Raw genomic sequence first — 13731 nt, 5'->3', positions numbered from 1 at the left:
GCGAAGGGTAATTGTAGTGTACGTATCGTGCACATTGTAGCTTTTTATTAGCCGTTGATGGCGTGCATTTCTTGATCTATTTAATGGTACGAGTATATCTACGTGAGGTGTGCTGATATTCGATCATGATGAGATTAGAGCTCGAGGTGTATTGTAAAACGAGAGTACCATGTTTGCGGTTTCGGTTTGTGGAATTGATCCAGATTCGGAATAGCTGCGATTTTTTGGAGAGAAGTAAGATTTTTTTCGTTTGTTGTGATTTTTTTGTGTTTTTTTTTTGTGGTTTTTTGGGAGGAGAAGGTGGGTGATGGATTTGAAGGGTTCTAATTTTTTCGTTTTTTTCTTCGGATTTTTCGAAGTAGATTTTCAAAAATTGTGTTGAGGTGAGATCGTTGATTCGAATAATATGTAGTTAGAAGAAAAAGTTTTCTCAAATTTCGTAGACAGAAATGTTTATATTATCGTAACTGTTACTCCAATTTTGATAAGATGACTTTTTCTCATATCTCATATAAAAATTTGCTCAAAAAACAGCTTGAAAATTGAAGAAAATTTTTTTAAAGAACACCAGACTTGATGAAATATTGTTTAATGTCGATCGAAAAAGCCCCCCCCCCTCCCTCCAAAAAAAATACTTTCCAAATAACCAGTATTATTTGGCACGCTAAAGAACACACTGGTTTTTAAAAAATGATATCATTTGACAAAATATGAAATTTGACATTTTATTGAAGTGTCACAAGATGCTCGATATTTTTGAGTACACTGTAAAACGTTGAAGAAAAAACTAAAAGTAATTGAAAATTTGGAAACGAAAAAGCCAACAAAAAAATGTTGAAACAATTCCAAACACAAACAACAATAATAACAACACCAAAAACTTGAAAATTTGTCAAAATTCAAAAAAAGAAAATAATATGTACATATATATTACTTCACAAAAATAATACTAATTTTCATACATTTAAATAAATTGGCTCAAAATAAATGCTTTTTTTCGATATTTGAAAACAGAAATTTTTAAACTGAAAAAAAAATTGAGAAAATGTCAAGAAAAGTTTGAGAAAAACTTGGGAAAGCCGCTGATTTTGAAATATTTGTTAAAAAAGACTAAAATTGAAAAATCAAAAAAACGAAAAACTGCAATTACATATCTACTCAAGTTTTTTTCTGTTGTTTTTCTTTTTTTTTTTTTGAATCTTGCTGTGTCACTTCTGAAAAATTAGAGTTTTTTGAAAACGGTTTCAATTTTGTGATTCTTTAATGAAATGTCAGATTTATCATAAATATTAATTTGTAAAACTGAAATATTTCTTATTTTCCCTGATTTTTTTTATCATTTTAAAAATTTTGGTTTTGTTTGATTTCCTTTTTTGTTTCTCATTGGTTATTTTTCAATTTTTAAATTTCAATGATATTCTAAAATTAAGGTAATAAATCTGCTTTATTGACTTACAATGTTTTTCCAATTAACACAAGAAACATGTTTGGTATTTTAAAGTTATTTGTGTGTTTTTTAAAACTTTGTCAACGTTTCTTCAATTCTAATGTTGAAATTGAAATATTTTTCATTTTAGATTTTTTTCTACAATTTTTTGTTGAATTTCAATTGAATACCAAAATCAATACTTTTTGACTGAAAAGCAATATTGTTTTGACAAAATCGTTTTTTTTGTTTTTCAAAAATTTTGTGATATTTTTTTTGAATTTTCTGTTCAGTTTGAACCGATAAAATTTTTCAGTTTGCTTTTTTTCAATTTTTTTTACTTTTTTCAAATTTGTTTATTTTGATTTTTTTGGTTTCAATTTGTTTTTTTAGGCCGTTATTCAATATTCGATTTTTTTGGAGTTATATTTATTTACTCATTTTTATTTGATCTAAACAAAATTTCATAAATTTTTACCTACAATTTTATTGGGTAGTTTTTAGATCGTTTTTTCTGTTTTTTTTTTTTTTTTTTTTTTTGAAAATGTACAAGTTTTTAATCTTTTTGTGTCTTAATATATTTTAATGTACTTCTTTAGACCTTTTGTTGAAGTGCCGCTGTAAATCGAAGTAAAAGCCAATGAAGATTCAAAATTTTTAAAAAAGAATTGAAGAAATGATAATTTAAAAAATACCTACAAAATATTTTAAAATGCCAAGAAACATATGGAAACATTTATTTAAAAATGTTCTAATATCACAAAATAAAAGTACTTTTTTAAAAAGAAGAAAAAAAGCGGGAGAAAAACTTGAAGTTTTCAAAAAGTGAACGAATTGATCAATTTTTTGAAAGAACCATTCGCCAACGAATCGATCAATAATTCTTTAATTTATGAATCAATTCGTTCGCGAATGAGTCACTAATACGAATCAGTTTGTTCGCGAATGATTCACAAATAAAAGTCAATTCGTTCGTGAATGATTCACCAAAAATTGAGTAAATGAATATCACTCATATGGAACGATTCGTTCGCGAACGAGTCACTTGTACGAATCAATTCGTTCGCGAACGAGTCACTTGTACGAATCGATTCGTTCGCGAACGAGTCACAAATAAAAGTCAATTCGTTCGCGAATGATTCACCAAAAAGTTAGTAAACGAATCACTTGAATGAATCGATTCGTTCACGAACGAGTCACTTATACGAATCGATTCGTTCGTGAACGAGTCACTTGTATGAATCGGTTCGTTCGCAAACGAGTCACATATACGAATCGATTTCTTCGCGAACCAGTCATTTATTCGAATCAATTCGTTCGCGAATGATTCACCAAAAATGATTCAATTCGTTCGTGAATGATTCATCAAAAATTGAGTAAATGAATCTATTTGTTCGCGAACGAATCACCTGTACGAATTGATTTCTTCGCGAACGAGTCACTTATAGGAATCAATAGTTCGTTCGCGAACGAATGTTCAAAAAAAAAGTGGATCTATTCGTTCGTGAAAGGCTTTTATTTTATGAAAGCTAGTTTTTTGGTATTCCCAAGTGCCATTTCTGAAACATCTCCCCTTCCCCTCTCTACCAAATTAAAAAAGTGAATTTTTGAATGTGTTTTTGGGGGTTAATCTTCTGGATGACTTTTTTGAAATGTTTTGTGATTTTGAACCAAATACGTATTTTAGAGCAGTTTCAAGTGAAATATATTTTTCAAAATTTTCCCATATATTCTAAGGAATTCTTCAGTATTACAGCAGAATTTTCTGGTTTTTACTGATTTTTCAGGATTTTGAGAGAGCTTCCTGAATTATTTGGGGTGAATTTTTGTGACGATTTAAATGTGTTCTGAAGGATATTTTCTCATAATTTTCAGAGAGTTTTTTATAGATTTTTTCCCGTGATATTGAGACAATTTTTTCGTGTGATTTTGGGAGACTTTCCAGCAGATTTTTGTTTTGTTGGTATACTTTTGTATTTTGAGAAGATTTTCGTGGAATTAGCTCACAATTTTTATTGATGTTTTTATACGTAGGATTTTTTCAGAAGATTTTTGGTGGGGGGTTTTTCACTCATCATGTGGATTGAATCAATTGGAATGAGAGAAAGATGAAAAAATATGGCAGTAGTGTCTTAATTGCACGAGCGAAAATATCAGCAAAACTTCCCCTTCACATTTCCACATTCCCTCTGTCCATTTACTCGTACTTACCTTCTTTTTTTTCACAACCAAAAGCCAATAAATCATCAACCAACTCAGCGGCAAGGATTAACGATTAACGTATAGTAGTGAAAAAAACCACGCAGGACCCTTACAATTGGAGTCCTTTCAAGTATCCACACATTTATAGTCGAGCCTCAGACAAAAGATAGAAAATAAAAACCATAAGTGTACCAAAGTACACATAGAGCACGGTCGCGATTATTATATTATTTTTGCGTTTATAAATTGGAATTTTTTTATTTTTTGTTTTTGGTTGGTGGACAATAGTTGGCTTATTTTACGAGTGCGTTTGTTGAATAATTATTTTTTTTTTTTGGTTTTAATTTATACCTTGTATTTGGTCCAGAACGTGTAACATTGGCTTTTACGCTTGTATTTTTTTTTTCATTTTTTTTCTGTATTTTTCGGTGTGTGTTGTGACACGATTAATAATTTATTTATTTGTGAAATTTTGTTGTGTACTTAACAGTTTTATGCATAATAGGGTAAAAGATAACGAGAGAGAGAGAGAGAAAACAATCGATGTAGAGTTGGGTTCTGTTGTGAGCTAGAGTGAAGAGAGGAGTAGGAGAAGGAAAAAAACCGTCGAGTTGACAATTTTCGCCGGCAAGCGATAGTAATAGCAATAGTAATAGCGATGGCAAAATTAATATAGAGCGTAGAAAGGTTGCGTGGAAAACTAATAACGTTGTTAGATTAAGAGCGTAGTGCGGTTTTTCGTTAATACATTTCTATTTTAGAGAAATTGCTAAGATATAGCGACCCGGCGACGACGTCGGTGGCTGGTGGTGTTTTTCGAAATGAGATCCGAAAAACTCGTTCCTCATTCGGAAAGCGCCGCAGAGACCGGGTCGGACGTGGCCGGGCTGGGCGGGGGGCGCGGGTACGTTGGATGAATTTAGATTGCGTATAATATACATATTACACATGTACTGGCTTTTATGTTTCGATAAAAATAGATTAACTCTTATAGTGTTGTGGACGATGCGATGGAAAAATATTTCATCGAGTTCAACGTATTCGTTTATTTTAATTACGCTTTGTTGATTTTTTGCTAAAGGGCGCCCATGGCCTTGGTATTATGATTATCGAAGGCAAGCATCCAGAAGTCGGACACGGAATATTTATTTCTGATATTCAAGAAGGAAGCGTCGCCGATCAGGTATTTATTCTCGAAATATTTTCTACAACGTACCTACCTCTACCTCTACATCTTTTTTCGCCTCATCATCATCATCATCCCTCTTCTTCCTCTCTCGTTTTTAGTATACCTACGCGGGGGTGGATTTTTTTTATATCTCGACTCTCTCTCTCTGGCCTTACGACGAATTTTTCCACCTATAATATTGACGAGAGTGAAAAAAAAAGTTTTATTTTATTAGTCTCAACTCGCTGTACCATCACGCCGGCGAAAGGCGAAGGCGAAGAAATATTCGATTTTTTTTTCCTCTCTCTAACATGTGACGAGATATTTTCGTCGAATAATTTTCCCATATACGTAGTTTTCTCGTATTTTCCTGCTTATACTATTTCATTCGGATGACTCGACGTTATGTATCATCGTTCCATCGAGACCGGAGAAGAAAAAAAATTCGCAAGTTTTCGAATATTTTACTACCCTTCTTCCAAGGTGTACCATACCCACGTCGTTGGAATAAATTTAGCAATAGATGCTAACATACCGTATGACATTTTTTCCTACGTAGGTAGCTTGGTATATGTATAAGATACCTACTATACGTAGACTGTTTTCGTCGAAATAAATTTAAATATGTAATTTTAATTCGAACGACTTTTTAGCGTTATAATTTTCGTATGTTTTGGGTGAATTTTCTGCAATGTAAAGGTAGACGCTGTTGTGGATTGGAGTTCGCTCATGGCATTGTGTTAGGAGGGGGTTTGAAGGTTTTCCCCCTTCAAAGTGCTGATTTTTTGGGCATTGAAAAAATGTCGAGTTTGTACTAAGTAAAAATCAGTAGATAAAAAAATTAATTTTTGGAGACATTTCTAAACAAATCTTCGTTTTTGATTTTCGAATTTTCAATTTTACTGTACTTGATTTAGTACCTAATGATTCAGTCGTTCTCGAAGGATTTGTCAGTTTTGAGCAAATCATTCGCGAACGAATTGAGTCTAGTTTTGATGATGGGATGAAAACTGTCAAGTGTCAAGTTTCGTCATTCTATTCTGTAATCTGTACCTAATTTCATTTGACAGTGAATCATTTTGTTCACGAACGATTTTTTCCCCATAGCTGATCGTTCGCGAACGAATCATTCACGATATGTATTCTTCTATAGATTGAAAAATGTTTCATTTTGTCTCATCGTATTTTATCTGATTTGGTTTACAGGTGATTCAGTCGTTCTCAAATGATTCATCACTCCTAAGTGAATCGTTCGCGAACGAATCTACTGCAATTTTCATCTCATCCTAGTAAATCATTTACGAGCGAGTAATTTTAATTTTTTTTTTTGAATTTTGCCTCATCATTTGCTGAATTTGAATTAGATTTCCCTAACTAAAATTCAGTCGTTCTTGCATGTTTTATCCATTCTGAGCAAATCGTTCGCGAACGAACTGAGTCCAGTTTTGATGGTGGAATTAAAATTATTGTCAAGTTTCGTCAGTCTGTATTTAATTTTAGAGTGGTTTGTTCGTTCGCGAACGATTTTTCTACTCTGAGCAAATCATTCGCGAACGAATCATTCACAATTTTCATACATAGATTGAATAATGTTTCATTTTGTCTTGTCGTGTTTTATCTGATTTGGTTTACTGGTGATTCAGTCGTTCTCGAATGATTCATCGTTCCTGAGTGAATCGTTCGCGAACGAATCTACTCCAATTTCCTTCTTATCTTAGTAAATCATTTACGAGCGAGTAATTTTAATTTTTTTTTTTTTAATTTTGCCTCATCCTCTTTTGCTGAATTTGATTTACCTAGCTGTGATTCGGTCGTTCTTGCATGATTTATCCATTCTGAGCAAATCGTTCGCAAACGAATCGAGTCCAGTTTTTATGGTGGGATTAAAATTGTCAAGTTTCATCAGTCTGTATTTAATTTTAGAGTGGTTTGTTCGTTCGCGAACGATTTTTCTATTCTGAGCAAATCATTCGCGAACGAATCATTCACAATTTTCATTTATAGATTGAATAATGTTTCATTTTGTCTTGTCGTATATAATTTGATTTGGTTCTTGATCCTGAGTCATTCAGTCGTTCTCGAATGATTCATCGTTTCTGAGTGAATCGTTCGCGAACGAACTGACTCCTGCAGTTTTCTCCTCCTTGCTCCTAGTAAGTATGTAAATCCTTACGAGCGATTAATCATCTTCAATTTTATTGAATTTTGTCTCGTCCTCTCGCACTGTATTTTGATTCAGTTGTGATTTAGTCGTTCTCGAATGATTCACCTATCAATTTTTGCCCAAACGTTCGCGAAATAATCAACTCCGGATTTTGAATGCGATTAAAATTGTCAACTTTTGTCATTCCGTTCAGACTTTCATTCTAGAGTGATTCATTCGTTCGCGCACGATTTTTTTCTTCTGAGCAAATCGTTCGCAAACGAATCATTCGTGATTTTCATTGGTTGATTGAAGAATGTTTCGTTTTGTTTGGCCATGTATTACTTATCTGATTTGATTTCCAAGTGATTCAGTCGTTCTCGAATGATTCAATGTTTCTGAGTGAATCGTTCGCGAACGAATCATTCACAATTTTCATTGGTTGATGGAACAATGTTTCGTTTTGTTTGCCCATGTATCAACTGATAACTGATTTTATTTCCAAGTGACTCAGTCGTTCTCGAATGATTCATTGTTTCTGAGTGAATCGTTTGCGAACGAATCATTCACAATATTCATTGATTGATTGAACAATGTTTCGTTTTGTTTGGCCATGTATCAACTGATTTGATTTCCAAGTGATTCAGTCGTTCTCGAATGATTCATTGTTTCTGAGTGAATCGTTCGCGAACGAATCATTCTCAATTTTCATTGATTGATTGAACAAAGTTTCGTGTTGCTTCGCCATGTATGTGTCAATATCTACTGATTTGATTTCCAAGTGATTCAGTCGTTCTCGAATGATTCATTGTTTTTGAGTGAATCGTTCGCGAACGAATCATCCACAATTTTCATTGATTGATTGAACATTGTTTCGTTTTGTTTGGCCATGTATCAACTGATTTGATTTCAAGTGATTCAGTCGTTCTCGGATGATTCATTGTTTTTGAGTGAATCGTTCGCGAACGAATCTTCATAATTTTCATTGGTTGATTGAAGAGTGTTTCGTTTTGTCTGGCCATGTATTATCTCATTTCATTTCCAAGTGATTCAATGCAATCGTTCTCGGATGATTCATTGTTTTTGAGTGAATCGTTCGCGAACGAATCTTCATAATTTTCATTGGTTGATTGAAAAGTGTTTCGTTTTGTCTGGCCATGTATTATCTCATTTCATTTCCAAGTGATTCAATGCAATCGTTCTCGAATGATTCATTGTTTCTGAGTGAATCGTTCGCGAACGAATCGACTCTAATTTTTGTCGATAGATTTTGTATTATCATAATTTCAGATATAATCTTTCATTTGGTTTGATTTATTGCTGATTCTTTCATTTGTGATCGATTTTTCGCCTCAGATTGAATCGTTCGCGAACGAATCATCTTCAAACTGTCGATAATAAGTGACAGAATATTCAAAAAAAAAAAAAAAATTGAAAGAATCAAAAAAAGTGGAAATCAAAAAGGAAAATAGATAAATGAATTATTTTACCAAGTCAATAAATTTTTGTATGTAGGTAACTAGGTACGAGTATTTTTTTTAAAAATTAAGAAGAGGTAAAAATCAAAAACTCCAAATAAATTTGAAAAAACACTGCAAACTACAAAAAAATGGAAATGATGATCTTTCTGGATTAAATTTTTTATTATTTTGTTGAAATGTGAAAAAATTGAAGAATTCTTCGTAGTCGCACCAATTTTTTTTAATCAGAAAATTGTCCCAAAAAATGATGCAGTTCAGAAAATTATTGAGTATGCTTTGATAGTGGAAAAAAAGCACTGAAAAAATTAATTGTAAATGGTCAAAGAAGTTCGAAAAAATCTTTCTGAACTTCGAATCAATATTTTTAAATGAAAAATAAATTCTTGATAAGTTTTAAAATGTCGAAAAAGGAGAGTTTTTTGTGTCAAAAATTATAAAAAAACAAAACATACTTGAAAAAATTTCTGATGGAAAATAATAAGTAAACTGAGAAGTGAAAATACGACATGATTCTGCCCCTTCAATTTCTGAAATTGGCAAACCAATTGACTTCTGTGCAGTTTGGGCTAGTGTGTTGGCAATGAGAATATTCTAAATGTGAACAATGAACATTCACCATTCGAGTTGGGTTGATTGAGATGCATCCGTAAGAATTCGAAAAATGACGAGTAGAAAACTATATTATGATGAGTAGAGAGTGCGAATTTAATATTGATAAAGGGGAAGGTTGAAAAATATTTTGTCTAATGCGTGTCAAAATTCAGAATTTGATTTCAGAAATTTTTTCATAAGCTCCAATTTTTTTCTTAAGCAAAAATTCAAAGATTTCAACAAAAATGTTTTTTGAACATTTTTGAAGAAATATGAGCCCAAATTTGGGGCATGAGTTTTTCTAAAATGGTGTCATGTAATCTATCAAAATAGGTCAAAATCTCGTGAGAAATTCAAATATTTTAACAAAAATGATGTTAAGCACTTTTGAAGAACCTTGAGTCCAAAATTGGATCACGATTTTTGGGGGTTTTGAAGAAAGTGTCATGCAACCTGTTGAAATGGTTTAAAATTTCGGCAAAAACACAAATTTCTATCAAAAGTTTGTTTTGAACACTTCTGAAAAATTTTTAACCTAAAATTCGGTCATCATTTTCAGCTTTTTTTTTTTTTTTTGAAAGAGTATAATTCGATTTGTCAAAATTATTTTAAAAATTGTTGAGTACTTCTGAAGAATTTTGTGCCCATTTTTCAAAGTTTTTGAAAAAGATGTCACACGATCTATCAAAATAATCAGGATCAAAAAAAGTTTTGGTTGTGATTAGTGGGCAAACTCTGAAGTCAGTCAACATACGTTTTTAAGAGAGTTTTTTCTGATTTGGGCAACTTCTCGCTCTGCTTTGCATTTTTGAAATCAATACGAAAAACTTCTTCGTCCCGAACTCCAATTTTATTCCTCGGCCTGTACCAAGAGTAAATGCCATAACAAAACAAATTGGTCAAATGAGATTTTTCCTTTCGCTTTGCATTACCTACAGTTACTATAAATGTGGGACAAACAATACAGTATACAGTGTTAAGAAAAATACGTACGACAGTGACGCGTACGAAACGAACAACAACAAGTACACGAGTAAGTGAAGTTTATAAAATTCATAAATCTTGTAGCCGATGGGTGTAGCGGCTTTATTAAATTTTTCTTCGCTGAGCCTGGTTTCGGTGTGACGTATGTAAGCGCTAAGCGCCAAGCAGCACGCGGCAGCACTCCGGTGTATACGATAAAATTTACCGCCGTCTTGGCCTCTTATAAGCCCAACCATTCATATTTCCATTATCGAGGTATCCCGGTATTTATTTTCCGACTTGCTTTTTCTTCCCGCTCACATAATAAGAAGCTTTTAATGTAATTTTTTTCGTCTTATTCTTGTAAACGCGATGCGAACAAAAAAGCTTATTTTCAAAAGAACAACAGCGCGGTGCGGCGGCGGCAACGTGTGCGAGGTGAAATTTTTATGAAAAGAACGCCAAGTGAACGCCGCTCCGAGGAATTCTCAGTATTTGGAATTAATTAGTTTAAATAATGTTCCTTCGTTACTTTTGGTTCCGGCGGCAGCGTCAAGTTTTTGGGTCGAATGTTGCGAATGTTTTAGATGCGGTTTTGTTGTGTTGTATGCCGGCTTAATGTAATTATTAGAGCGGGGGCGGGGGGCGTGGGGGAGGAGGCGAAAACGGCGGTCAAGGTGTTTGGTGGTGAGAAAGTTCAAAGTGTAAGTATGAGGAAGTTTTCCTAAATGGAACAAGTGTAAATTACCAACTTTGTCTGCTGAAGGGAATTTTTACTCATTTTAATACTACATGTATGTGTCAGATGTTTATTGTGGTGTTATATGAAATCGATATTTTGTTTCTGTTTCAATTTGCTGTGATTTTTTTTGTTTTTTTTTTGCTTTATTATGAAGTTAATCAATTGTGTGTTCTTTTGATGGTTTTTAAATATTTTTTTAGTTATTTTTTCACTGAAATGATTTCAATTTCGAGTATTGGTTGTGACTTGAGCTTCAAAAATTGGTGTATTTTTACATCATAACTTGAAATCGATCCCATCCCCCTTACTGAAATTTAAGCTCAGTTAGCAAACATGAACCTGAAAATAATAAAAGAACAGAAACAGAACGGAAACTGAAAAAAATCAATCTTTCTCATCATCATCTTCAAAAAGTTCTATTTTATGACGTCCGGCATCTTGGCCTTTAACGTCAACAATCCAACCACAGAAATTAAATCAACAAATAACAAAAATATAAGTAACAACAAAATAATCTCAACAAAAGTATGGCAAAATTCACAAAAATATAACAGGTTCAACAAAAATACATATACCTATCAAAATTTAACAATGCAAAACATAAGTTATAACAAATCATAAATCCCTGCGCAAATTAGGAACAAGAACAACTTAACACACATTTCTTCTTTATCTTCATGTACTTGTAGGTATGTATTTAAAATTTACCCCAAGTGTTTCGTTTCTGATTTTCTCATATACTTTACATGATTCTACATATAATGTGTTAGATTGTCACATTCACATTACATTTGTCACATTTTTTGACAGATTTTTCAGTAAAAAGTGATCTGTGTGTTAATGCAGTATGTCAGATTCAAATTTAGGCTAGAATCACCTCTTCTCTTCTATTTGATCTGTAGGAGGTATTTTTAGTTGGTATAATAAATTGGTACTGTTTACAATAGCTTTCAATCTGAGGTATGTTGAGTGGGTCAAGTCCCAATGAAACTATTAGCTCTTTTGTTTTATATTCAAATGGTTTGCATGTGCCATATTTATGTTGATGGTGAGAGTGGAATGTTTTGTGATGAGTTATATGTACCCGTACAACAATGACCATGCGAATTTTGATGTGAATGTCGACCCATCCACATCTGTCACTTTTGGATGCCACATGTTGATGTGAATTTCGACCCTGTGTCGAGCTAATTGTCGATGTAATTGTTGACTGATGTTGATCTACATTCGTGTTGACAATAGGCTCAACTTGAGGTCAAAATTCACATCGACATGGGGCATCCAAAAGTAACGGATGTAGATGGATCAACATTCACATCAAAATTTATGTCAACCTCCTGCTTCAAACGTTATAAAATTTGAGTTTAAAAATTAAAAATTTTTTTTCCAAAACATGATTTTCTCTGATGTGGCTATTGTTTGTGCTGAAAACAGCATCAATGCACAGTCCACTTCCATAGAAGTACAGACAAAAAGTCTGTATAATCAAAAAGTTGAACAGAAATTCCTTATATCAAAGATGGTGCAATACTTTATCTAAGAGTACTAAACTAATCAATTTTCATGTCGACATTTTGAAAATTTTCGTTTACCTGGCTTTTGTATGGACAGAAGATTCCTACTGAATAATTAATTGATCACTTTTCCTTCATTATGTTGGAACAAAACGCAGTTGATGTAAATGTCAACGTCGACAATTGTTGTGCGGGTATGACCAGTATTTTTGGTGATTTTGACACATTGTTTTAGGGCTAAATAGTTTCTTCTTTCTTGTAGAGAAGTAATTCCAGAATCCTCCATAAGTTTGATTATTGGGCTGGTTTGGAACGCTCCTATTGATAAACTGGATAAACGTAATGCATTAGTGCCTTAAATGCATGGTTGGTGATTGGAGTTAATTTCATTAGGTCAGTTTTCTTTTAGTTTTGTTGCTTTACAAGAAAACTAGTTGAAAGTTTGAAAAAATTAAATTATAAAAAATGCGAAAATAACAAGAAAATTTTTTTTATGAAAAATTGTAAAGCACGAAAAAGAACCAAAAAAACCAAAAAGAACTAATAAAAACTGAAAAGAATTGAAAACACTGAAAAATGATGAAAATAAAAAAATAGTTTCAGAAACAAAATACAAAAACTCAAAATATGTATTATGGGAACAGAAACTGGAACTGAAACAAAAAAGCAAAGGATAAAGAACAAAAAATTGTGAACAAAATAGGTGCTTGGGAATAGAACCCTACGGAAACCCAAAAATTCTGTTTTCACAGCCCTGTTTATCTATTTGAAATTTCATCTTGAAATGTGAGAAGTCTTGACAAAAAATCTAGTTAAGTTTGTCAAAAAGTGAACAAAATTTCATCACTGGACTGGATGTTCAGTTCAACTCAAAGTTTGCATTGAATGAATTCGTGTACAAGTTGGTTCGAAAAAAGTGAATGAGTTTGAGCTTAATTCAAGTTTACATTTTTAAGTTCCTAACAAAAGTCTTTGAACTGTATGTAGGTATGCTTTTCAGCAAAAAACTCATCTTATCAGTACTTGAAAATTGCTAATCTAACCCAAAAAGAATTTGAAACAAAGTTCAAGAACTTTGCCCCTGAGCATTTCAAAGCGAGTTCAGTTTGCGACTTTGAACTTGAATAGTTCACCTTTTTTTGAACGAGTTGTGGAGGAGTTCATTCATTACAAATTTTGTTCTTGAACTGACCATCCATTGGTGAATTTGTGAGTTTCACTTTTAGACAAATTTCACTGAATTTTTTCAAAAATTGCATGTTTTTAAATGATTTGTTCTCCAAGTACTCAGTTCCAATCTTGATGTTTGCACTCTGCTCCTAGTACAGGTTCTTGATTATTCTTAGGCATTTGTTGTTGATATTGTATTTCTTCAGGATCTCCAACATCCTCTCAAGGTTGACACGCTTAAATGCTTTCTCATAATTGACGAAGCAAGCAATCATTTCCCTGTTTGCATTCAGTGCTCTTTGAATGGTCACTTTCAGCAGGGCAATTGCAT

The 13731-nt window shown here is 32.7% G+C and overlaps 1 protein-coding gene across 13 annotated transcripts in view; it reads left to right on the top strand.

Moving 5' to 3' along the window:
* LOC135834981 (multiple PDZ domain protein-like) overlaps positions 1-13731 on the top strand; it is a 382459-nt gene that overhangs the window by 333188 nt on the left and 35540 nt on the right. For 12 of the 13 annotated variants that reach the window (XM_065348995.1, XM_065349003.1, XM_065348996.1 and 9 more), the window contains one exon: positions 4710-4811. The exons of the other annotated variant lie outside the window; for it this stretch is intronic. In XM_065348995.1, coding sequence (XP_065205067.1) covers positions 4710-4811 — 102 coding nt within the window. The remainder of the gene's footprint in view (positions 1-4709; positions 4812-13731) is intronic. 13 annotated transcript variants of the gene reach the window in all.

The sequence above is a fragment of the Planococcus citri genome, chromosome 2 (genome assembly GCF_950023065.1).
Source record: "Planococcus citri chromosome 2, ihPlaCitr1.1, whole genome shotgun sequence".
Taxonomy (NCBI): Eukaryota; Metazoa; Arthropoda; class Insecta; order Hemiptera; family Pseudococcidae; genus Planococcus; species Planococcus citri.
The sequence above is the reverse complement of the archived record's forward strand: the minus strand, read 5'-3'. Positions and strand labels throughout refer to the sequence as shown.